We start from the raw sequence: 25,424 nt of genomic DNA on the forward strand, positions 1-25,424 counted from the left end.
ATACAAGTTTTGTTGCATTTTGAGATTACATCTACACACACACAGACATGCATAGACTATTGGGGCACGTTATGTGAGCGAGCATCCATACAGGCAGCACGGTGCACGTTGGGTGTGGCCAGAACCACACCCAGAACCACACCCGGCCGCCTTTGTATCTCAAGTGCTGATGTTTACATATTGCACCAGGTACTCATTTACTTTCGAGTCGGCCTGAGAGAGACTGTGTTCTGATATCACTCGCTACCGATTTTAACCGTGGAAAGGAATTGAACTCAGGTTGCCAGGTTCGTTTCGAAGCTCATTAACCACTCATTAACCACTACGCCAATGGTTCCCAAACACACATACACGGGTGACATTCGTGCGATTTCAAAAGTAAGATAGCCCACGTAGTAATGTGTGCAATAGTAGCGCTTTATTTCTTGGGTTTGAATATTTGGCCAACAATTGAGTGCGTCATACAAAAGCACTATTTTCACAAACACACTAGAGACTTGCCTTTTAAATACAAGCACGTGTGAGCCTGGGAACACTGTGTTAACATCAATCACGATGGAAATGCACACGACAGGACCCCGCACTTCACCTCCGAGTGGAACTTGCTTCGGTCACTCCCGAAGTTGACGCAACACACCCGAGGTGACGACACTTTCTGGACTGTACACTTAAAAGCGGTTATCACAATTATTTCATAATGCAGGCAACTTTAAAGCATTTTTTTCCTTAATGTTACTTCCTTCTAGTTATACATTTAGTTAGAGAATTAATTAAATTGAAACCATTACTTTTTTCTATTTTACTTATTACATATATACAATTCACTGCAACTGTTTGAGGTGACACTGGTATTCGCCGCTCGCCGCTCAGCAGATCGTAACGGCAAACGACGAAGTGGCATATCCTACGAGGGGGGCCCTTTCTTTCCCTTCACCCCCAACCTGCCCCCTTCCCCTTCTTGCTGCGGCTGGCCCCCTCAACCCACGCGGTACATTCCACACCTGGGACAAGTTGCATTCTGCTGCATTACCAAAATCGGTATTATCAATTGTGTGCTTGAGATTTGCCTTTCCCAAGCCGACAGCTTCTCCGCGCTCATTCCCATGTTCACACAGCATACCGGCATTAGCCGTTTGAACACCACTGGATATGCCACTGGCAAAAGGGCGTTTTTTTGTTCGAGGTACAGGACCGTTTGCGTGGACCCTGCCGTGTCGGATGGCACACGAGCCGATGGGTGAAGTGTACGGGGCGAGCAGTCTGATTTCTGGGACTTGGCTCTTAACTGGGGGCAGCGGTGGGCCGCACCACGCAACGATGCCAATCGCGAGGAAATTTACGCAACGAAAAACAATAGATTGTGCATTCGTGTCATTACGTTGAAAAAAGGGTGACGAAAATGAGAACTGTCTTTAACGTGTCAAGGCGTCTGGCCACTGACAAATTGCCATCGGCGATTTGTGGTATTTGCTATCGGCCTATAATTAGGGTATTCCCAAAAATCAGACTGTGCCAATCTCTAGGCTACCGTGAAAATCAATTTAACAAATGGGGCCATACATGACACACATCAAAATGAAGGGACGACTACTTGGAGCTGTGACGTTTACTAAATTGGCTGTTATAACACAGGCTCTGGTTATACATTTAAAAATACGATATTCTTAGTTATTAACGCGAGTACATTTGTAAGACAATTCTATATGTTCGTAAGTCACTTATGTATCGAATGAAGCCTGAAAAAAGAACCATGTGTTAATATATTAGCTCTTCCGATAAAGTTACAGCTAAAGCCCAATAGGTTAAATGCCACACAGTATTTCAACAGGCAACTCAAGTTAAGGCTCAGAGGAGGGACAATGTAGTGCAGTTTTTTTCTTCTTCGGAAGATGTGTTCGTGAAAAACTTGCAGGCTCACAGCACGCACACGGGCCCCCCCCTGGGGGTTAGTCCGCGTGTTCCTCTGGGGCTATGTACGGAGCATGTGACAACGCGCAAACACAATTCTGGCTCATAGAAGAGGATGGCAGAGTCTACTTACATGTCCAAGGTGATCCAGCACTAACCAACGTAAATGTACACACGAGAGACAAATTCCTAAACGATATACTGTATGCATATGTATTAACAAATACATATATGCACGCGTACATGTAACAAATATACACGCAAGAGGTGGTCAAAGTGTTTTCAGAACAATGTTCAAAATAAACGTTTAAGGGTATTTGTCTTAGAGATTTTTTTTACTAAACATTTTAAAAATATATCTATACCATGTATAATTATATAATGATTCATCTAACCGATTTGATGCCGAGATACACGAAGACAGATATTAATGCTAAATGCTGCTGTCAAAGCAGTTTTATCTGACCCCAGTAATTTTTTGCATTTCGTTCTTAAAACATTTTGACCACCCTTTTATTATTATTATATACGTGTGTGTGTCCATAAAATGCCAAAACAGAAAAGAAATATACCGAGGCCTGTTTTCAGTGACACATTAGCCACACGTGTTTTTATATGCAATAAAAAGTATCTCAGTTGTGTGCCAGAGAAAATAGAAAAACCGTCATCATTTTTTACGAAAATAAAATCACTAGAGTAGAATCCCTGAACAAAAATTTTAAGTTATTTTCAAAATATTTGTGCTAACCGCCACAAGGAGTGAGATTTGTGCAATTCACTTTACAAACACCAACCGATTGCATTCGTAAAGAGTTAAACCTAGGAATACTCAACCTTTGTCAATTTATAATACTGAGACAGCATCAACACACGTAACTGTTATTTCAGGCTATTACAGGAACGGTCATCGCATGCTGTTACTCGGCGCACGCTATCCGTGTGTTTATCGCCGTGGTTTGTCACGGGCGACATCCGGCCAGCACACAACACCTCAGCCACTGCGCGTGGTCCCCATTTAAAAAATAACGAGCAACAAAATGAATAAATAAATCATGCTTGAGAAGAACGTTCGCTTTTGGCATAATATTCACACCGAAACTCTACATCATTGATGAAATGCACATATTTCAGCCATTCCCTATGCACGTTTGCATTAACTTGACTGACCGGCTGACATTTATTAGGTCATTTTCGAGAATCCACAAGGTACTATCGATGAAATTCCACTATTTGTCTCACACACACATATACACAGTCAATCCAATCTCTCCTCAATTTCCCAATATCTGAATCGCCCACTACGATGTGCACCTTCGTCGTTTAAACTGTACAAGGCGTACGCGGAGCTATGTTGTTGGCAGCAGAGGGCAGTGAAGTAAATTCAATTGTTCCACTGCACTTCAATGCTCCCTGCCTTCACCAACCCACAGTGACCGGCATGCGCTGAAGTACGGTTAACCCTAACCCCCAAGAGTCTCACGGCGCAGAGAGACCCTCGTCCTGCAGTGGATCGACCGAGGGCTGCACACCAATGTGTATGTGCCCGTTCAGCACCGAGTCTCTGCAAGGGGTCATGAAGGTTCGCTGGGTGGAGTCGGAGGGGAAAAATGGAGGTGGTTGCAAACACTACTGGGATTGGGAATGCTGCGGTAATTTGACGGCACGTCAATATTGAAGTAATAAAGCCATTTACTCTCGATGCAATTTCATTTCCAGACGTGCCGCGAGTATTTTCAGCTGTCCGTTGACATTTGAAAAATCGTGATTCATGCCACTGCAATAATTATTTTAATAGTGCGCATGAGGTTGTGGTGTTAGATTACGTGCGCTTCCGAAGCCACGTTCACTCATTTTATATATCTACATCGCTTGTATTTGCTGCATTACATTGTTGTATTAATATAGTTTTAAATCACGAAAAAAACTAACAATACAAAATTCATGCCTCCATTTTGGAGACGCTGTCTATGGATACTTGGCCTCAATGAAAGTAAACTCCACTCGTTAATAATTAGCCACCTCAAGTAAATCGGTCAGAATTTTGGCTTCTAAAACCCACTCCTATGGCTTTCATTTTCAACAGACCTCCCTCTCTAGGAGGATAAAACTTTAGGAGCTGTCTCGCCACAAATTTAAAAGTAAAAAATATTGAAAGCCGTAAAATGCATGTTGCTCAAAATCACGTGGGTTAAGTTATGCAAGACAGGATGAATGTTCACACGCTAACAAATTTGATGGGTAACCCCAGTGCAGGCCTTTTTCAGGGTCCTTCCTTAAAACACTGCACAAAAGTGCACAAAAGGGGCCTCTACAAAGTTTCACCGACATACCCGTCGCTTGGAAACATCTTCCGCATATCCGCTCAATTCCTCCTCCAGTAACAATCTCTTTCTGTGCCTCTCTCTCCTTCACATCATGTCTTGCCTTCGTTAAACTCTTCATCCGATCTGTCCACCCCATCTGCTCGTTTAGCCCCCGCTTTCCCTACCACTGTCACTTTATCCGCTTCTCCCCCTGCAGCAGGGCATAGTAAGCGAACATTGGCGCCGAGCGGTCGCTCCTGGAGCCCGTCTGCCGTAGCCTCACGCCACGCCGGATTGTGCCCAGCGTGTCCGTCTCCTCGGAGAGGGAGCTGGGCAGAGCACCGGGCGGCGGCACGGTAGGCGGAAATTGCTCCTCGGCCAGGGCGTGCGCTCCGGCCGTGAGTGCCTCCAGCTTCTCGGCGATGCTCTGGTAGTTCTGCGCCATGCGCTGCTCCTCCTCGGCCTGCGCATAGTACGAGCCCTGCGATCCGCCCCGCTGGAGACCGCCGCCGCCGCCGCCGCCGCCGCCGCCGCCGCCGCCGCCGCCGCCGCCGCCGCCACCGCCGCCTCCCCCTCCCTGCACGGCCGCTATCACCGCGGCCGATGGTTTCATCAAGGTCGGGGGCGGCCCGGCTGACCAGCCGCCCCGCGCGGGCCCGTGCGAGCCGCGCCGGGGAGAAAGACTCCGCTCCTCCAGACGCTCCTCGCTGCCACTCCTGCTGCCACCGCTGCCGCCCTGCCAGCCGCGTGGCCCCGGGGTGCCGGGGGTGCCCGGCGTGCTGCTGCTGCTGCCGCTGGGGGTGCTGCGCTTCGGCGAGAGGCTCCGCTCCAGGGCCTCCTCGCTGCCGCTGCGCGACCACGACCTGCCGGGCGGCGCCACGTGCCGGGGGCTGCCGCCGCTGTCCGTTCGCTCCTCGCTGCCGCTGCGGCTGGAGGCGCTGGCGCGCGCTGCTCCACGCGCAGGGGACACGTGGCACGAGCGGGGGATTTAGCGGGATGCACACACGAAGCGCACTCGGTCGTGTGGCGCACGAGCTGCGTGCACAAAAACGTACACGTGTGGGACACCGCGTGCGGTTGCTTTGTACAAAAAAAACTAAAAGTGCCATTTCAATGAAAGCTTGGTGGGCTGCAAAATGTCTAAGAAACAGTGGCACAGCAAATGGATTAAATCCATCTGTATAGAGCTTTGAATGTTATCTCTGTAAACTCCCAGGGTTTTCTCTAGGTGAACACCCATGAACGGATTGGTCAAAATGAAGGCCCTTCTTGAAAAAGAGTCTTGAGACTCAGTGAGGCTTTCCAGCTTTCCAGCATAAGAATAACAATGATGACGCCCTCTGGAAAAAGAATAACAGTTATGGTGACAATACTTTCACATCTACTTTAGTCGGTACTATATTTTTTACACTTGTTCTTGTAACGTTCTTACCCGCCCCAACTGAACATCTGTCAAAAAGAGCTTTATAGCTCATCGGATTTCTCCAGAATAATATAAATTCAGATTGTGATAATGTATTGTGTAGATTCAGACAGTCGTTTGCTGCCACCTTGTGAGAGCCTTTACTTTTGAAGGAAAATTGTCTTAACATTGGGCAACAGCAATTCAGAACTCTCCACAGTCCATACTTCCGCTATTACCAATACTTACGATATAATGATGCACTAATAAATGATTTATTCATGCGTAGAAGCGTGCCAATTATTAAAAATTCGTAAACAATATAAAAAATAAGTAGTTGATTTAAGTGACCCCTGTAGCCACTGGAGGCGATATATTCACCACATGGTTAACAAAAATGCATCAATTCTTAAACCCTATGGCAACCTCGAATCGTTACAATTACAGAATTGCGGGGGAGTGTGCGATACGTGACACGCAGTCATTCCGATTCGCAACATTCATCACAATGGGGAGAGCCAAAACCTGCCTTGGTCTCAGCCTCACGGAGTGGCGTTTTGGCAACGTTGCTTTCACCAACAAAACCATTGGTCATCATGATCAATGGTATATATTGCCACAAGCCAGCTGTTACTGTGTGACATCACGCACTTCACAAAGGAAAGAGGTGGGGGGGGGGGGGGGCGTGTCCCTTACCGGGCAGCATGCCGTGCTTAGGCGACATCAAACCACCACCACCACCATCATGTTGCTGCTCCCGGCCTCCACGACCACCGCCGCCGCCGCCCCGACCCGTCGTGCCGCCCCCGTGAACGGGCGGCACGACGGGGCCTCGCACGAGGGGGATCATTGGCGTCTGGATAGGGATGGGGCCGCCGCTGGAGGCGGTGCGGCGCAGCGTGGGGGTACGGCGGATCGTGGCGACGCCGCACGCCGCCAGCCCCGCCGCGGCGGCCGAGTCGGCGGCAGCGCTCGACACGGAGCCGCCGCGCTTGTTCTGGAACATGTGGCGGTACGCTCGCGCGATGTCGCTGCTGCGCGAGATGGTGGCGCACTTGTCAAAGTCGGACTGCGCTGCCCGGTCCATCTCGCCATTCATCGTGTAGTAGCCATAGTCTCCACCTTGCGGATTACAGAAACGCACGTGCCCTCCGTCAATCCCACTGCTGGATGAGGGCTTCACCATGCTATATGGGTCGTGGGATTGTTTTAGTTTGTGGGCGCCACGGTGGCGAGATGTTGACTACCTTGCCTGGTATACAGAAGGTCGTGGGTTCGTTCCTGACCCTGATACCTGTATATTTGGAGTTTGTATGTTCTCCTCGTGGTGGCGTGGATTTTTCTCCAGATCCTAACGTTTTTCCCTCCACATTTAGAAACATACATTTGGAGTATTTGGCTGCTATAAATTTCCACATAAGCTACTTTATTGGGCTATCATTTGTGGCCAGGTCACTTCTAAAAAAGAGCTATATAGCTCAGTAGGCCTTACCATGTCAAATAAAAATAGTTTTACAAAATAGTTTTAGTGTCATCATACTTCACTACACTGATCACTGCTGGTTGGTGAAGGAAGAGAGCATAGATCATTCATTCACATGTAACAGAACACACATTTTGAGGCTTTCACACTACACTGTATCTCAGATATGTAGCGACGGTTTCTTTTTTTTACATGAATGTTGCGACATAGGAAGGAGGGAGATTTGGAAGTGAGAGAGGCAGGGAACATGGGAGGGGAGGGAGATATGGAGGTAGTGTATGTGCAGGAGGGAGGATCTATGTATGAATGTAGAAAATTTGTTCACACCGTACATAGCCAACCGTGGTAATCGGAGGTGCGGGGCAAGGACAACAAACGAAACATAAAAAGCAGTTAGAAAGAAATGAGTTTTCAATCTAGATTTAAAAGTCCACAGCTGCAGTGGCTTCCCAATAACGGAAGGAAGACCGCTCCAGACGACCGCGGTAAGCGCATCTGAACGCGTGCGATGCGGTGACCGCCTTTGTTCGATGGCTAGCCCCCTACCGTGCATGGAGATGGAGTCGTCAGACCGCGGAGTGGAGGCCTGGCTGCCGTAGCCGCTGGAGCAGGGCAGCGTCTCCTGGCTGCTCTTCTGGGAGCCCCCCGAGAGGAGGCTCTGGGCCAGCATCGCCCGCGCCATGTCCCCCGGTGCCTGGAGGCCACGCAGCAGCACGGGAGGCAACCGCGCTCCCAGTCATTTGAGGAATTGGAACAATTCAGGGTCCTCACTTGATTCAACAATCGGATCTCTGTCCCATTTTTATAGTCGAGTATGTATTGTTATCATTTTTTTCTCAGTCTCGTTTGCACAGTTTTGTTCGCTTCATTTAGCCAAAAATGTGACGTTAGAAAATATGCTAATTTCATCAATAATTATCTCACATATTTTAGTAAAGTATGACAAGCGTATCAATAATTTTAGCAATCACAGGGGAATGAGCCGGAGAGACTTGAGGTTTGTTCTGGGCAGAAGGATGAGTCTCACCCACTCCACATCCCCTGGCTTCTATTGCTGCGGTCCATCTATGACCACAAGCTGGTTAAGGATGGCTTTTCTGGCACAAGCCTGAGTAAGTCATCTCATGCAGTGTGGGAAGTGGAGAAAATGTAAAAACTTAATATTTCCATCTGTATGAAAACCTTAAGATACCTCTGTTCACACACGCATGTTTACTTATTGACTTGTATAAACTTTGACACATTAGCCCGGGAAGGACCTTGGCCCATGAGGTGGACAGCACCTTGTGGAGTGGACAAGAGCTCATGTAGTGGTTAATAGCTCATGGGGTGGACAATAGCTCATGGGGTGGACAATAAATCATGGGGTGGACACCACCTCGTTGGGTGGACAATAGGTGATGGGGTGGACACTGTACCTTGTGGACAGGCCCTGGCATGATTGGCCCAGCGGACACTCCTGGTGTGGGCGGTGCCACCATCTCTGCTGGCATGGTCATCGGCGCGGGCCTCTCGTTGGATTCGCTCCGCCGCGCCAGAGTGTTTGCCACCTGCAGGTCGTAGGGTCCCGGCTTCACCCAGTCCTGCACAGCGTGGATGCAGGAGGACGAGCACAATATTGGCATCTGCTACCGGCTTAATAATCCAGGACATAACTAAACATACTGTGCTTGCTTTAATCATAGGTTTTAGTTGAAGAGTATCTCTCATAATTTGCGTGAAACATTTTGAAATGAACTTACAAAGAAATGGTACAGTAATTAACAAACAAATTGGATGTGAAAAATGAATATTTAAATCGTGCAATATTAAGGCCTAGCAGAAATCTAGTTCGAGCAGGAGACTTCCACAATGCAAATTAATGTCGTGCTTGCAATATGGTTAGTTTCGTGTCGTTTGCATGCTACTACTTTCGAAAAATGCACTTAGTTTGTTGGAGGAAACACTGGAGAAAAAGGATGATGTGTTAGGTGGTGAAGTTAGGCTGGAGGGTCGAGTAAGTGGTGGAGTGGCGGGTCTGGATGGCAGGATTAGGGGGCAAGGCAAGATTAACGCTGGGTCGACTACAGGACACGATGTTACGCCCTCGACTGCGGTGAAGCAGGAATGTCCAATGGACACTGGGTATTATACCGTATCACTGTTACAGATGCCTCCTTCTTGTTAATTAAATGTGGCGAGAGACTTATTAGGAGCGATCAATCTGTTGTCACTCCCACCATACAAGCCCTGCAACAGCCTGGCGTGGTGGCTCGGATGAGGCTTATATGCCAGATGTTTATATATATTTTAGCTCAGAGATCTAGAACATTTCAATTTAAGCGGCATTAATAAAAAAGAACATCTATGACTCAGCTTAATGCCCAGTTGGCGTGGAACAAGGCGGTGCTTGGTCACTTATTGTTACGGCTGCTGAGCAAACCGGGCCAAAGGTAAAATGCGGCGAGGTGTCAAAGTGACTTTTCCGTTTAGACAGCCGGTAGGAGATGCGGAAAACTTTCACGTTATGATTCTACATCGGCCACGGGTGAGTGGGTGGGTGGGTGGGAGTAGGGTTGGGTAGGGCTGCCTCCCGTACCATATGAAGCAGTGACCTTCCTTTGCAGCAAGTCAATACGAAATTGCTATCAGCAATGATGCCAAGACAAACATTCACTGTAAGTGAACATCCCATCCAAATCAAAAACACACCAGCCCACCCCTGGAGAGCTTGATTGTTCAGCAGCACTAACAAAACCTGGCATGGTGGCTAATCAAGGGAGGCTTGGTTGTCGAGTAGCGAAGCGATTGAATCCGACGAGCGGCGATGGGCAGATTCTACGAAATACGGAACGGGAGGCAGCCCTCGGTTGGGACGTGGAACGGGGGGGACGGGGGGGTTAGGACCAACCTTCCAGCTGGGGACCTGGGAGGAGAGGGGGAGAGGGGAGAGCGGCGGGGAGTCGTTGAGCCGTGGGGGTGGGTGCTTATTAGCGGTGGGGTTATGGGGGTGACAGGCACGGGCAGGGCTGGAGGGGTGGGGGGTCGGCCTGAGGTTAGTGACCGGGAGGGCGTCACACGGGAGTGGAGGGAAGGAGAAGCAGGCACTGTGGGATGAGCGCGGAGGATCATGGCATGAGAGCTGCTGTCCACGAAAACACAACAAAAACACCGGGGGGGGGAAAACAAAAACAATAAGACAAACACACAAATCAAACAGAAACCAAAACCAACGACGCTGAAAGCGACACATTCACTTTGACGTAACGTCCCTCGGAGCTCAAGCAGCCGACAGTGGAAATAACCAAGCGTTGGTGCATTTGTTACAGTTGACTATACAATTCTGTAAACTTGCACCAACTTCTAAAATATCAATTCAGAGCTGACTGCAGAATGCACTTTGATCAATAACAATGTCTGTTATAGCCTATGGGAAACAATTACATTTTTTAAAAATCAGACTCTAAAATATATGAAAAATGTTCAGAATCTCACGAAGAAATTTCCAAACAATATCTACTGCAATAACAAAACAATCAAATTCCACGAGCAGCCTTTCAATGCTCTCTGTCGGCAGACGCGAAGACCTTGACAAAAAGCAACAGGTTCATTAGAGCCAGCAAGTCAATGTCAGCAAGGGACAACATTTCACAACATCACAAGACTTGCAAAGTCATCGCAAGCGGCCGTAGTTCAGGTCAATCCGAAAACACCTTCAGCACCTGAAAGCTTGCAATAGAACATAGGATACCCTCTGACAGTTACCCTTACGAAATGCCACGATATAATTACAGGATTTAAATGTAATGGGGTGGCGGTATTCACCTAACACGGGAGAATGCGATGCACTAAACGAGGGCAGCTTACCTGCTGGGGCAGTGCCGAGGCCGGTAAACTGCCCTCATTGGCAGAAGACTCCGCGGCCAGGCTCATGGACTTCTGGGCCAGCTGAAAGGAGTGCAATGAATAAGAATGGCAAGGAATTCCGTATGAACTGTCAGGAAGTCCGTATCTCTTCTGGTCCAATTTGGCTGGGCATGACGCTGATGATGAGACCCCGAGTCTCAACTAATCGAGAGTTTACTTGCTTAATCAAACTATTGTATGGTGAACTTCTTTTGCACTGTACATAACCAAACGTGCTAATCGTAGGTGCCAGATAACATTGGTCCAGAATGCCCATAGATCAATGGAAAACATTTTCCTAATTTATTTTACGTAAGAAGATGATATTTCTCTCCGTACATTTATAAACAAAATTGTAGAACCCTTTGTCAAACCACTGCTATCTGTCATGGAGTTTGCTTGACTGTACTTTACCATACCATTGAAGGGGGGTTTGATTGATGCAGATATCACTCATCACCGAAGATAGCCGTGGCCAGGAATCGAGCGCAGGTCTTTAGATTCACAGGTGATAACCATTATGTGCCAACCATTATGCCGCCGATTTACCCCATTTATTCTGCCAATTAAGTAAAAATAAAATAGCAAATTTACATTCTTTATAGCCCAGTTTATGATAATTTTCATTCTATATAGCCCAGTTCATGATTATCAATGAGGTAAATTAACAAATAAAGAACAGATAGTAAACCCATTTGTTAGGAGCTCATTTACAAACTCAAATAGGCAAGCAGATGCTATGAAGGGCCTATGTGAATCTAAAACACACCTCACCACAATGACTATTTACTGCTTTTTCTTATAATTTTTTACTTTTACCAGATTCGGCCCACCAATCTATATAGCAGCTAAATGTGGAGGGGAAACCCCGCAGACCCGGGGGAAATCCACGCGACCACAGGGAGAACATGCAAACAGGCGTCAGGGTCGGGATCGAACCCACGACCTCTTGCATACCAGGCGAGGTGGTTAACATCTCGCCACCACGGCACCCTAATTGATTTTAGATTTTTAGCTGCTCCAGCCACGGCACTTTCTACCAACAGGGAAAGAAGCATTCACATATAACATCAATAAACAGGCTGCACTAGCAGCACGCGCGCTGCCTATCAATACAGAACACGCACACAAGAGACCGGTGGTGGACCCATCGTCGCAAACCGACCTGGCCAAACATGGGCGAGGGCGGCTTCGAGTAGACGGTGTCCTGGGAGGTAAATCCCGAGTCTGACGAGACGGAGGAGAGGCGCAACGGCGCCTGCGCCGGCGGCGCCAGTCCACCCGTGCGGTAGTGCGCGCTCGGCGAGTGTGCGTGCGAGCCGCTGGAGCGCGAGTCGCTGCTCGTCACGCTGTTCAGGCTGCTGAGGACGCGACACGCGCGGAACACGACACGCCGAGGAAGTCAGACGCCCCGGACCAAACCGCGGCCAGGTCACAACTCGGGCACTCGATGCATTAGCGATCGTTTTGGCGATAAAAGTGTATCGATTTAGACAGGTAAAGTCATTATTGCGAGGTGCGGGCCCCTGAAACGCAACCTCCGATTTTTGCCTCGAGTGGCCTGCACGTCATCGAGGCCGTCTTTCGAAGCAGACGAGATGAATGTCACCTCTCTGTCGTGGCTCTGTTCGTTTGGAATTCACTCCCCCCCCCTCCTCTCTCACTGCAGCCACACAATAGCGTCGGTGTCGACCTTTTGTCAGAATCTTTAATTTATTCTTCGTTTTTTACGAATGAATAAAACAATTAAAGGAAGGCAAAATGTGCATGCATGAACTCAAGGTGTCACCTGCAGTGGGGATCGGTAGTACAACGGTTAGTGCGCTGCCAACACCAGTGACGATTTTATGAATCGGTGCTGGGCCTCCCCTGGGTCGACTCGGCCTCAAATGAGTACCTGTCACGATGTGTAAATATCGCCACTGGGTTGACAGACTGCCAGACGTGGTGCTGGCCACCCACCCCCTCGTGTACTGTGCCGACCTTCATAGGTGCTCGCTAACTGCACTTGCCCCAAGAGTATGTTAAAGGCTATACAGGGGTCTTTGTCTTTGGTGTCACCTGCACATGCTGGACTTGCGAGAGCCAGACGTGCTAGGGGAGGAGGGTGGCGTCTGGTAGCTCCAGTTGTAGTCCGAGCCCTTCAGGTCCAGGATGAGCTGCAGGCAAGGACACCAGAAACATTAACCATGTATTAACTTATCGATAAATATAGATTCCTCTAGTGGTGGGCAAGAGCCTTTTAGTTGTTGTGCTCCATGCCTCTCACTGGAAATCTGTTTCAAGTCATATCAGGAATTGCTGCTGGCACAATCGAATCTTTAAAATCAACTTTAAAAACTCATTGCTTATTTTTCAGCTGGAATAGACAATGGCTTAATGACTTTTTTTAATTATAAAGCTCCCTGGGTTGCTCCGCAGGAAGATTGCTATATAATTCCACGTAAAATTGTAAATTGTACGTTTGGAATATTATTATTTACTATGTATTACATGCAAATTATTTATTGATATCACAATCTGGGCTATAGAGAGGACACAACCAATACAAAGGAGATGGTAAGGAGATGGTAAGAACAAGACAAAATGTTACCAATATAAGGCTGTAATGAATTATGACTCTAAATGTTGACAATGAATCAACTCGAAAAGAGACCAGATGGCTCAATGGGACACTGTCTACAGGAACGCCACCCATACAGATGCCTACCTAAAACCTGACTCCCGCCACCATCCATCCCAGAAGAATTTCCTCATCAAAACTCTACACCATAGAGCTCGATTTATTTTCGACCGTCATCACCTAGCCAGTGAACTGGAACACGTACACCAATCTCTCAAGACGAATGGATATTCAGACTACACAATCCGTAAAGCTATCACCTCAACCGTTGGGAAAGAACCATCTGAGTGGCCAATCAAAACTATCACCTTGCTATACATAGCAGGGGTCACTAAAAAGAATTCCAAAATAATGTGCAAACACAAGATCCAGGTTCGATTTAACACAGTACATAAGATTCGTGATCTGATCCCATCTGTGAAGGATGTGATCCCTGACATGCAATACACCAGCGTCTACAAACTAAGTTGTGTCTGCGGCAGTAGTTGCATTGGGGAAACTAAGCGACATGTCTCCGACCGTGTTCGTGAACACAAGGAAGATCTGAAACACGGTAGGACCAATACCTCGGCCGTGGCTGATCATTGTTTTAATGCAGCTGGCTCACAAGAAATGTAATTCTCGAAGACGATGGTACTTTGCAAGCCCACTGGCTATCAACAAAGATTCGTTCATGAAGCCATCCATATTTATAGACACAGACACAATTTCAACCGAGAAGATGGGTTTTGTTATTTTTTGTTATTTTCTATGAACCTATCTACGTGACTTTACCAAAAGACCCAATAATATGAATTCCTGCAATTGTTCATCCTCAATCTTTACCCTATAACTTGCTATTTTAACAATTGGCAATTGCTATTAAAGACTTAAAGCTTTCGTGACTGCAGAAATTAATATTCTTGGGTCTTTCGGTATAGTCACGTAGATGGGTTCAAAGAAAATAACAAATAAAACATTTTGTTATTCTTGTTACTTTCTTTGAACCTATCTACGTGACTTTACCGAAAGACCCAAAAATAGACTATTATAGACTCGCTCAGCCACAGCACCAGAACAACATTGAAAACGGTGGATTTCTCACTCTGGAAATACATTTCCTCACACCGCGACATTCTGCTCTGATCGACAACAACAAGCGTGCAGCCGTACCTGCTCGCTGGCGGGCGGCAGGGCGTGCGGGTCCTTGGTCAGCGAGCTTAGGTCGTCCAGGATGGCCTGGAGGTGCGTCACGTCCCCCAGCATGGCCACCTCATGGGTCTGGGGGAAACGTCACTCCGGCTCGTGAAATGGATTCATTGTTTTGCTCGTTGGGTTTATTTTCGGTGGGTACGACCGTCGTGATGGCCGGATCACGCAGAGAGAGCGAGTGAGTGAGCGGGAATGGGTGAAAGGCTCTGGGTGGGGGGAAGAGTTGGTGCTCAGGTGTGTGCTGGATGTGATCTATTGTTATATTGCTGCTCTAGGAGGGATATTGGTCATGGTCATGAAGCCGCCCCACCCCTACCCCTACTGCCCTTCCATAACCACCACCAAAACCCTGTGGAGGGGGGGCTGAGGAGTAAGGGGGCAGGGCATAAAGAGGAAGGATGAGGAGCCTACAGAAATGGAGCTTTCCTGTTGATTTAAGGTAAAAGAAGCATACAATCAAATACTGGCCGCCAGCAGCATACCTTGAGTTCCGCAGATGTATCCCACGGGCTCACGAGTAAAAATAATTTGGCATTTAATGATGTATTGATTCATGGATTCAAATTGATTGTTACACTTACAAAACATGCATGGAGATAGATAATTTGTAAATTCGTATTCAAGTTTCAAATAGTTGATATTTGATTTGAATCAGGGGAGTGGATAATTGTTTACTTTCCTAACAATAATTCCATGTATTTACCCAAGAATCCTCAAAGTCTTCAAAACTCTTTTCAAGAAGGTCCCATTATATCGGGATGTTTGACCAATTTCATTAATTGGCATTTGGCATAAGGAAGGATAGCAGAGTTCCCAAAAAGTGTCCACGAATTTGTGGGATTAACAATCAGTCCTCTGTACGAAATAGATGCAACAATGCATCGTTATACTGCCATCTCCTGGTCAAACAATCCGGTATTCCTCGGCAATCTCCTACCCAAGTACAAACCCGGTAAAACCCTGCTGCTTCACTTCCAGGATCAGGCACAGTGAGATTTGGTGACAGGCCATCATAGGCGTGCGCGCGTGTGCGTACGTGTGCGCGTACGTGTGTGCGTACGTGTGTGCGGTTCGTGGAGAGCAGAAATTTTGTGCCGAGTGCACTCCGTTAGAAACTCGGCGACTCAAGTTCGATTACCGCTCACGGCCAACACTGGTGGCGAATATCAGAACCGGTCCTAGACCGTCCTTTGACCGCCTCAGTCCTTAATGAGTTATCGGTGCAGTGTGTAAACATCGGCACTGGGGAGAGAAAGGCAGCCGCGAGTGGTGCTATCCACACCACCTCCTCGTGCGCCGTGCCGGCCTTCATTGGTGCCCGCTAACAGCTCTTGCCTGGCAATCACTTTATTGTACGTGGGGGGAATTTCGTCTGTGTGGTTCGTACCAGCACGTCGCGCAGCATGTACGTGAATGTGCAGTAGCGGCTGCGCTCCTCCAGCAGGGCGCGCCGCACCGCCTGCTTCTCCTCCTCCTGCAGCAGGAGGTACGTGTCCGTCACTTCCTGCAGTGCCGAGTCGAGTGCCGGCTGCACCTCCCTGTTGCCTGCGAGCGGCCGCCAGGTAACCGCGAGGGAGGGAGCGCGAGGGACGGGAGAGGGGGGGTGTTTGTCGTTGCACAGAGAGGAAGGGAAAGGTCGGAGAGAAGGGACAAAGGACAACAGTAAATTGTCAGCGCCGGACAGCGCAACCCGAACAGATCGATACGTCGATCCGTACGTGGCACTATGCTATTACAACTTTCGTAGCGCAACGTTGTAAATCATAACCAAGAAATAAAAACAAAGCTCCGCTCAGGTATTGATCACTATCTTAATTCCATTACTGTTATAAAATGAATGAAACTCGTAAATAAAATATAATCAATGAAAAACTACAATGATAAATATTCATATTTCATTTAGAAGTAATCCGCTAATCGAGGTAAAAAAAAATCTGACTTGGCACGTGCAGAGCCGATGTGCTTACAATCTGGGTGCGAGCGACGTGGAGCTAACAGTGGCAAACGTGCTAGCGCTGTGCGATTCACCATTATGTCCTTAACTCAAGGTTGGTTTATTTACCCTGGAGCTTTCTCACCATTACACTCTTTACCCTAGGGCTTTTAGCCATAGTACAGGCTTCACCATCACGTCACTCTCCACCCCAAGGCTTTCCACCGCGATGAGCCCTCCCACCCCAAGGCTCTCCAACATGACCGTTCCGCATGCACAACCTGCGCCCTCTCGCACGAGCCCGGCTACGAGGCGGCTGCACGCGACCGAATGCCCCCCCCCCCCCTCCTCGCGAGCTCAGGCCCCTCGTGCCCGAGAAGGCTTTTACTTTTGTTTTTACTCCGTTGGTTTTGAATTAGTTGCAGCCATTCGCCGGAGGGCGATGGGCACGATGAGGGGCATCGGGGGACTGTGGCGTTCACCACTCTCATTCATCAGCACCGCTGCTGTAAATTTACTTTGTCATTTTATTTTTACCAGGTAAGGCCCACTGAGCTATATAGTTATTTTTCATAAGCGACCTGGCCACAAATGATAGCTCAACGAAGTGGCTTATCGTGCGGAAATGTATAGCAGCCAAATGTGGAGGGGAAAACCGGAGGACGCGGAGCAAATTGAATGTGCAAACTCTAAATATAGAGGCGTCAGGGCAGGGACTGAGAACCCAATGCCCTCCTGTATACTAGACGCGGTAGTTAACATCTCACAACCATGGCGCCCTGCACTTGTAAGCAAGTTTTTATTTTTATTTGCCGAGGTTGTAACGGGTTATTAAATGTCAAGCCATTCTGGTCCACAGCTTCGATCACATGTCACTGTAGTTTTAAAAAGCCACTACATACCCTCTCCTGACCAAGTTTTCAGCACCTCAAAAGTATTCCATATCGGATATGAATGTAACTATTAATCTGTTGGTAAGATTAAAGCCACTGGCAATGCTTAATTAGCGTGGGTTTGTGAATAACGTTAGTCTTGTTTATTCAAAGGCTTTTTCGTCTTCAAGTAAAATATTCACTGCAGCTCCAAATTTTAAATATTTACCACTAAGGCAGCAGAGCCGGAGGAGGAATGAAGGGTGCAGTAATTAATTTTGCAAACCTATTGCATTGCACCATTGACTAGGGCAGCGTCTCTCAAACTCCGATGCCTGCAACCCCCACATTACCATCTCTCCACGGATCACCAACCACCAGGTGAGTGCAACATGTAGCGGCTTAATTAGCTTACGAATAGAAAAATAATAACAAGTCTAATTCTGTTGATGAGATCCCAATAGGACGAAAACTGGTTCAAAGTTGGCTTGTTTAAACAAATACTGCTGGATAATATTGGTGTGGGAAGCCAATAGGACGATGGACTAACGTGAAGATACAGAACCAAGTCCTGCTTATCTGTGGACATGATTATGAATAGAAAAGATCTGCAATCACTGACAACCTGACCCATGGGGAAGTCATGAGTACCGGAATTTGAGCAGCACTGCTGTAGAGACAGGCACCATCTCAAGGGTGGACAATGGAGAGCCAAGCAATCAACACGATGAACGCTGAAATGGCTTCCCCCGACCGAGGGGGCTGCCACCTCTAAGGAAACCAAGGCCGAGATGATAGCGCATTGGCAGCAGTGTGTAGGCTGCTGATGAGAGTGCGAGACACCGCATGCAGCAGAGGGCAGTGCGGACACACGCAGCTCCACCCGCCGCCAGGCGCACCGTGACACGGAGAAACGCTCATGCAGTGGAGTGGGGAGAGGGTTAAGAAGTGGGATCACGGGGGAAAGAAGGGGGAGAGAGCTCAGGGAAAGGTGGCACTGGTGCCGTGACCAGAACTTACCTATTATCTCTACTGGGAAGAGAGTGGAATGAAGGAGAGGGGGGGAGGAAAAAAGGGGGAAGAATTAGGTCAGCTCCATAACGGCTCTTCTGCTAAGGGGGTTCGGCGCATGAGCTCGCGACAGGCACACACAGACGCCCTTGTCGCGCACTTCTCCAAACCAAAACGCCCCGTGCGAGCCATGCAGCTGTCATAGTTTTCATGGGTATTTTGGGTCAAAGTTGGAAACGGAACGGAGAATGTATACAGTACAATGTCGCATATCCGGCCGTCATGTATCCGACTCATTAGCCAGCCACGCCCGGCGCAGTGTGTCCGTCATTCGCTAGCGATGTTCCCAAATCTGACTTTTTAAAATCGACTAATATATTGTCACTCTCTTGTATATTCGTTTATGTCTAAAGTACATGAAGGCAATTTCCCACGTTTAAATCTGCTCATTTTGAGCTTCATTTTTGTCTGATAACCTATTTGCGAATGGCATAACCGTAATTTCCCACCTTCACTAATCCGGACATTTTGCATATCCGTGAGTTGGATATGCAGCATTGTACTGTATATATAAATGTGTATATGAGACCAGCGGCAGTAATGTTCTTATTTTCCATAGAGAACAACTGCACCATTGTTTTCTTTTTGTGTTAAGACGCGGGGGGGGGGGGGGGGGGAAGAAAACACGCTGTCCTTAAGGGAAGAAGCCAAGAAAGAGTGGGGCACCCTGAGACACACTGCCCCTCCCACACCTCACCTCTCTTGTTTATGCCCCTGGGTTCCTCTCGACAGCAGGTTTCTGAAATTGATAAATGGTTCCAATCCAGTGTGTTGCTATTAGGCAAAGCAAAGAATAATTTGCGCTCAGATCGAGCGATGGATGACACCGAAAGGCAATGCCATGACTGCAAATGGCAACAGATATCCATTGGTCGTGCTACGTTGATCCGATTAATCATCGATTGAAACAGATTCTTATGCTGAAGATACACACTTACAATCGTGTGTGAGAACCGATTTTAGTATTTTTTTTCTCCAATGGGTGCATGCGACCGCTGCAGTCACTGGATGCGCTATGCGTTTTTTTGTTTCTTTATATATATAAAAAAATAATGTGTTCTCGAATTGGGAGCCAAACCGATGTTGTTGTTGCTGTCAGAACATAACTTCCCACTCCCGGGAAAAGGCCTCCCCCATTTTCTTCTTAGATGCCTGTTGTTGTCCAATAGTGGCCTCTACTTCATCTTGCCATCACTTCCGTCAAAAACTATCAAATCACAAGGAGAGTGAATAATATCATGGCCGTTATTTATATGCACGGAAAGTATACGCAAACATACATCGGAGCTAGCTTTGGGTGCCCCGTTATTTACTGAATCCTGGCTTTGTCCCCTTTGGAGCATGGTGCCAACAGCTTGCCTGCCCCCCCTCACCCTCGCCCCCCTCCCCGTTCACCATCGTGTTACCTTTCTTGGCTTTCTTCTGCAGTCGGATGGTGTCTGTCGATTTCTTTTTGATCTCCTGCCGCGCTTTCTTGTACTCTGTGGCGAGGAAGCAGAGAGCGTGCGCGCTTCATTTTACAATCCTGGCCCTGCTTTCGCTGCCGTACTGCGGCAAGACATGTCACTCGAAATTACCCCTGCCTCACAGCAACATTTATTAATTATGGTGCTGTGCAGTGTGGTTGCATCACAAGGCGGGCAGGAGTAAGGCACTGCCAATAACCCTTGTGCTTGCAGCAAACTCCAGTAGGATCAGTTTAAATATTTTGACATTGGGGCTCAGGGAATTGTTTCATACTGGATAAATAAATGATGTTGATTACAACGATAACTTACCCTTTTTAACCTCGTCACATATTCACAACTATTTTGTTTGTTAATCCAGGAAAGGTTACATTTGGGAATGTCTGCCCAATTCATACTTGAGTAATTATTTAAATTATCTGTGACATGGAAACCACTGGGAGAGTAAATGAGAAATATTCAGTAGGTAGGCCAGCTTTGTTAGTAACCCACTAAGACCCCGTGTCATTTTTACAACAGACACCCCCCACACTCTTCCGCAACCCCCCGAAGAGGAAAATGTCAATTTGAAGGGGCAAAACAAAGGAGTGAGAAAAACTTGGTGCAAAATTCATTACAATGCCCAGCACGGCTCATGGCACAAGGAACCTGGCCCTGAGCTTCTCCTTGGTCGAATCAGCCTAAAAAAGTATTTAAGTTAACATGTTGTATACAATGGGTTCACGTGACCCCGGCAGCCACTAGATAATCCTAACATCAACCGCAATGTAAAAAAAAATTCATCGTTTCTTGAATCGACACATGACACTGCATCGTGACAATTCGTTACGCCTCTACTGCTACGACTAAAGCAGCCTGGCATAATTCTAGCAACAATGCCCACTATTGTACCATGCTGGTCTTAATAGGCAATCGCTAATGGCAACTTGTTCCAACAGACGTTTGGTCCAGAGAACAAACGGCTTACCCTTGGCGTGGTCCTTGTCCAATTGAGCCGCTGTTTTCTTCCACTCCTCCAGCTTCTCCTGCAGGGGGCCCAGCAGGTTGCTGGCGAGTGCTCTGTGGGGCCACACGGGAGCCGCCGCAAGGTGATGTCTCACTTTCGAGTCACACGCATATGCACAGCCTATTTCGTCTACGCACTGTATATATGTATGTAGAACTTCTTTCGCACCATACGTAGCCAATTGCACTAATCAGAGGTGCGGGGGAAGGACAACAAACTAAACACAAAAAGCAGTTCTAAAGAAATTTGTTTTAAATGAGTATTTAAAAGTGCCCAGCTCCAGTGGCTTCCTAATATTGGAAGGAAGCGTTTTTCTAGACGGCTGCAGAAGCGCATCTGAATGTGCGCGATGCGGCGACCGTCTTTGTTCGATGGCCAGCCGAAATCTGCTGCGAGCATGACCGGAGTTCGCGTGATGGGTTATGCTGCTTGACCAGATCAGCAACGTATTGTGGTTCATTTGTTGCAAGCACTTTGTGTGTAGTGAGTGCGACCGCTGCTGGATGAGGGCCTCCCTGTGCCGTGCAGGCTGTGGGTGTTGTTTGATGGCACTACCAATACACTGGCCAGTGTGGGTTAATGGAGGTTTGTGCGTGGTGTTAACCCATTCATGCACCATCCAAGCTCAACCCTGCTTATCTGATGAGATCTGATGAGATCAGATGCATTCTGGGTGATTTGGTCATAATTTACAATTCACAGAGAGAAATACCCAATCCCAAGCCAAGCAGCAGTATCCTTTCATCTACCGAAACACCAATGCATTTATTTTATCTATCTCTATGTCGATCTATTTCTGTGTATAGATATATCAATACGTTTCCGGAGGCTTAGCTTTCCGGATATTTAATATATCTGCTCCGTATTTGGATAGAAGTTATACTTATGGAAAAAAAAACTATTTGATATCTACTCAGTGTCTACATAAATACATTCCAATTTGAATCTATATACCATCGTGCCTAAATGTGACTGTTCACAAAATATTGTACAGAAACGGTGGGAATGGTTATTTTTTAGAAGGAAGCATCCAGTCTTAGGCAGAGAAAAGGGAATGTCTTGAGCTTGGAGTTAAATGCCTGGGGGACGGGAGGTTCAAGCTATTTGGGCAGTTTAGGAGAATGAATAATGCCCCACATCGGTTGAGTAGAGGCTTTGACAAAAAGCCTCGGTTGCTGAAGCAAAGAGTATGGAAGAAAGGTGAGAGGTGAGAGATAGGCAAACTCATCTCTTTAGAACTGCTTTTTATGTTTAGTTTGTTGTCCTTCCCCCGCACCTCCGATTAGCACGGTTGGCAACGTAGACTGCTGAAGAAGTTCAAAATACTTACTTACATACATGGGCGAGTCCATGAAAAATCTTAAAGAGAGACCTTGAACTCCAACTAAAATTGAGTTGCCAGCCAGTGGGGGGAGGGGATTGGAAAATTGGGTTTCTGTGGTCATGTTAATAAGTGCGGTTGAGAGGTCTGGCCAGTAGCATTTAGATCATGTGGAGTTTGGAGATGAGGGAATTCAGGAGGCTATTTTGCATCAAAGATGAATTTGCCGAACGGAGATTTCTGGACGAGGCGGTCAATCCGCTTTTTGACGGCAGAAGCACAGGGAGCGCAGCTAGGAGACAGTGTCTGTCCTTCAGCTCGTGTCCCAGGCAGCTAGGAGACAGTGTCTGTCCTTCAGCTCGTGTCCCAGGCAGCTGAGAGACAGTGCCTGTCCTTCAGCTCGTGTCCCAGGCAGCTGAGAGACAGTGCCTGTCCTTCAGCTCGTGTCCCTGGCAGCTGAGAGACAGTGTCTGTCCTTCAGCTCATGTCCCAGGCAGCTGAGAGACAGTGTCTGTCCTTCAGCTCGTGTCCCAGGCAGCTGAGAGACAGTGCCTGTCCTTCAGCTCGTGTCCCAGGCAGCTGAGAGACAGTGCCTGTCCTTCAGCTCGTGTCCCAGGCAGCTGAGAGACAGTGCCTGTCCTTCAGCTCGTGTCCCAGGCAGCTGAGAGACAGTGCCTCTCCTTCAGCTCGTGTCCCAGGCAGCTGAGAGACAGTGCCTGTCCTTCAGCTCGTGTCCCAGGCAGCTGAGAGACAGTGCCTGTCCTTCAGCTCGTGTCCCAGGCAGCTGAGAGACAGTGCCTGTCCTTCAGCTCGTGTCCCAGGCAGCTGAGAGACAGTGCCTGTCCTTCAGCTCGTGTCCCAGGCAGCTGAGAGACAGTGCCTGTCCTTCAGCTCGTGTCCCAAGCAGCTGAGAGACAGTGCCTGTCCTTCAGCTCGTGTCCCAGGCAGCTGAGAGACAGTGCCTGTCCTTCAGCTCGTGTCCCAGGCAGCTGAGAGACAGTGCCTGTCCTTCAGCTCGTGTCCCTGGCAGCTGAGAGACAGTGTCTGTCCTTCAGCTCATGTCCCAGGCAGCTGAGAGACAGTGTCTGTCCTTCAGCTCGTGTCCCAGGCAGCTGAGAGACAGTGCCTGTCCTTCAGCTCGTGTCCCAGGCAGCTGAGAGACAGTGCCTGTCCTTCAGCTCGTGTCCCAGGCAGCTGAGAGACAGTGCCTGTCCTTCAGCTCGTGTCCCAGGCAGCTGAGAGACAGTGCCTCTCCTTCAGCTCGTGTCCCAGGCAGCTGAGAGACAGTGCCTGTCCTTCAGCTCGTGTCCCAGGCAGCTGAGAGACAGTGCCTGTCCTTCAGCTCGTGTCCCAGGCAGCTGAGAGACAGTGCCTGTCCTTCAGCTCGTGTCCCAGGCAGCTGAGAGACAGTGCCTGTCCTTCAGCTCGTGTCCCAGGCAGCTGAGAGACAGTGCCTGTCCTTCAGCTCGTGTCCCAAGCAGCTGAGAGACAGTGCCTGTCCTTCAGCTCGTGTCCCAGGCAGCTGAGAGACAGTGCCTGTCCTTCAGCTCGTGTCCCAGGCAGCTGAGAGACAGTGCCTGTCCTTCAGCTCGTGTCCCATCCCAGGCAGCTGAGAGACAGTGCCTGTCCTTCAGCTCGTGTCCCAGGCAGCTGAGAGACAGTGCCTGTCCTTCAGCTCGTGTCCCAGGCAGCTGAGAGACAGTGCCTCTCCTTCAGCTCGTGTCCCAGGCAGCTGAGAGACAGTGCCTGTCCTTCAGCTCGTGTCCCAGGCAGCTGAGAGACAGTGCCTGTCCTTCAGCTCGTGTCCCAGGCAGCTGAGAGACAGTGCCTGTCCTTCAGCTCGTGTCCCAGGCAGCTGAGAGACAGTGCCTGTCCTTCAGCTCGTGTCCCAGGCAGCTGAGAGACAGTGCCTGTCCTTCAGCTCGTGTCCCAAGCAGCTGAGAGACAGTGCCTGTCCTTCAGCTCGTGTCCCAGGCAGCTGAGAGACAGTGCCTGTCCTTCAGCTCGTGTCCCAGGCAGCTGAGAGACAGTGCCTGTCCTTCAGCTCGTGTCCCAGGCAGCTGAGAGACAGTGCCTGTCCTTCAGCTCGTGTCCCAGGCAAGCGAGTGGCGCATGGCGACACCGACAGTCGCCACGACAAACGGACGCCTGCGGACACGACAGCAGGGCCAGGGATCGCTGCCCCTACCCGTCTCAATGCCTCTGGTCAAAGGAAAAAAAAAACCTCTCCACAACGAACGTCAGTGCACGTCGTCATGTCAGGTTTCCACCCCCAGGTGCGATTGAGAATAATGAGCTTTATTTTCCAGTGACAGTGAGGCGCGGTTATTTTCTTGCCGTTTGTTGGGTTTAAAATGAGAGGATCCTGCGTAACTCTTCTTACAAACCTTGCTTAGTTCAAGAAATGTATTCACGTTTAATCTCTTACACCCTTCAATAGCGACGTTTGCTACTTACTGCTTTAGGGCATTTTGGTGTCCCTTTGGACCTGTGCTCAGAAAGAGTGAAGGCATCGTGAAACTCACTGTGTGAAGTGCGCCAACTTGGTCTCGATGCTGCGATGCCGCATGCACATGCGCGTGAGGGCCGAACCGATCTCCCTCGTGGCTCCTGCGACGCGCACAGAGACACAGGGCGACACACAAACATCAGCAACATGACAAGAACCTTGAGACCATTCAAGCATTTTTAGTTTCTTCTCGCAAGACGGAACTTCCTCCAAACTTCCTGTTTGTGGGGCAATTTACTAGGCAAGAAGTACATCTGATGAAATGTAATATGTCCGAACAATGTGCATGTAAAAGTGTGTAACGGTGCATCGATTAATTGGTTAATATCATTGTTAATATCACAATAATGTTTTACAATTCGTATATGTTGCATGTAATAGGTTAACATGACCCCTGCAGCTACAGATAACCGAGTGTTTGAATTGATTCGTGACCCTAAAATCATGCCAA

The 25,424-nt window shown here is 48.4% G+C and overlaps 1 protein-coding gene across 9 annotated transcripts in view; it reads right to left on the reverse strand.

The window, feature by feature from the left end:
* Nucleotides 1–396: 396 nt before the first annotated feature.
* LOC133340391 (protein MTSS 1-like) overlaps nt 397–25,424 on the reverse strand; it is an 87,517-nt gene continuing 62,489 nt past the window's right edge. The window contains exons 4-17 of one of the 9 annotated variants that reach the window (XM_061548553.1): nt 24,990–25,074; nt 21,105–21,196; nt 20,078–20,152; nt 19,369–19,410; nt 16,183–16,340; nt 14,757–14,864; nt 13,043–13,140; nt 12,147–12,339; nt 10,943–11,023; nt 9,987–10,220; nt 8,515–8,679; nt 7,643–7,790; nt 6,310–6,735; nt 397–5,159 (exon numbers count right to left, since the gene is read on the reverse strand). In XM_061548553.1, coding sequence (XP_061404537.1) covers nt 4,402–5,159; nt 6,310–6,735; nt 7,643–7,790; nt 8,515–8,679; nt 9,987–10,220; nt 10,943–11,023; nt 12,147–12,339; nt 13,043–13,140; nt 14,757–14,864; nt 16,183–16,340; nt 19,369–19,410; nt 20,078–20,152; nt 21,105–21,196; nt 24,990–25,074 — 2,663 coding nt within the window. In that variant the 3' untranslated portion in view covers nt 397–4,401. Of the gene's footprint in view, nt 5,160–6,309; nt 6,736–7,642; nt 7,791–8,514; nt 8,680–9,986; nt 10,221–10,942; nt 11,024–12,146; nt 12,343–13,042; nt 13,141–14,756; nt 14,865–16,182; nt 16,341–19,368; nt 19,411–20,077; nt 20,153–21,104; nt 21,197–24,989; nt 25,075–25,424 lie in introns of all 9 variants that reach the window. The other 8 variants (XM_061548552.1, XM_061548551.1, XM_061548556.1 and 5 more) reach the window with 8 other exon arrangements.

Source organism: Lethenteron reissneri, chromosome 9 (genome assembly GCF_015708825.2).
Source record: "Lethenteron reissneri isolate LAM-NWPU_2019-01 chromosome 9, ASM1570882v1, whole genome shotgun sequence".
Lineage (NCBI taxonomy): Eukaryota > Metazoa > Chordata > Hyperoartia > Petromyzontiformes > Petromyzontidae > Lethenteron > Lethenteron reissneri.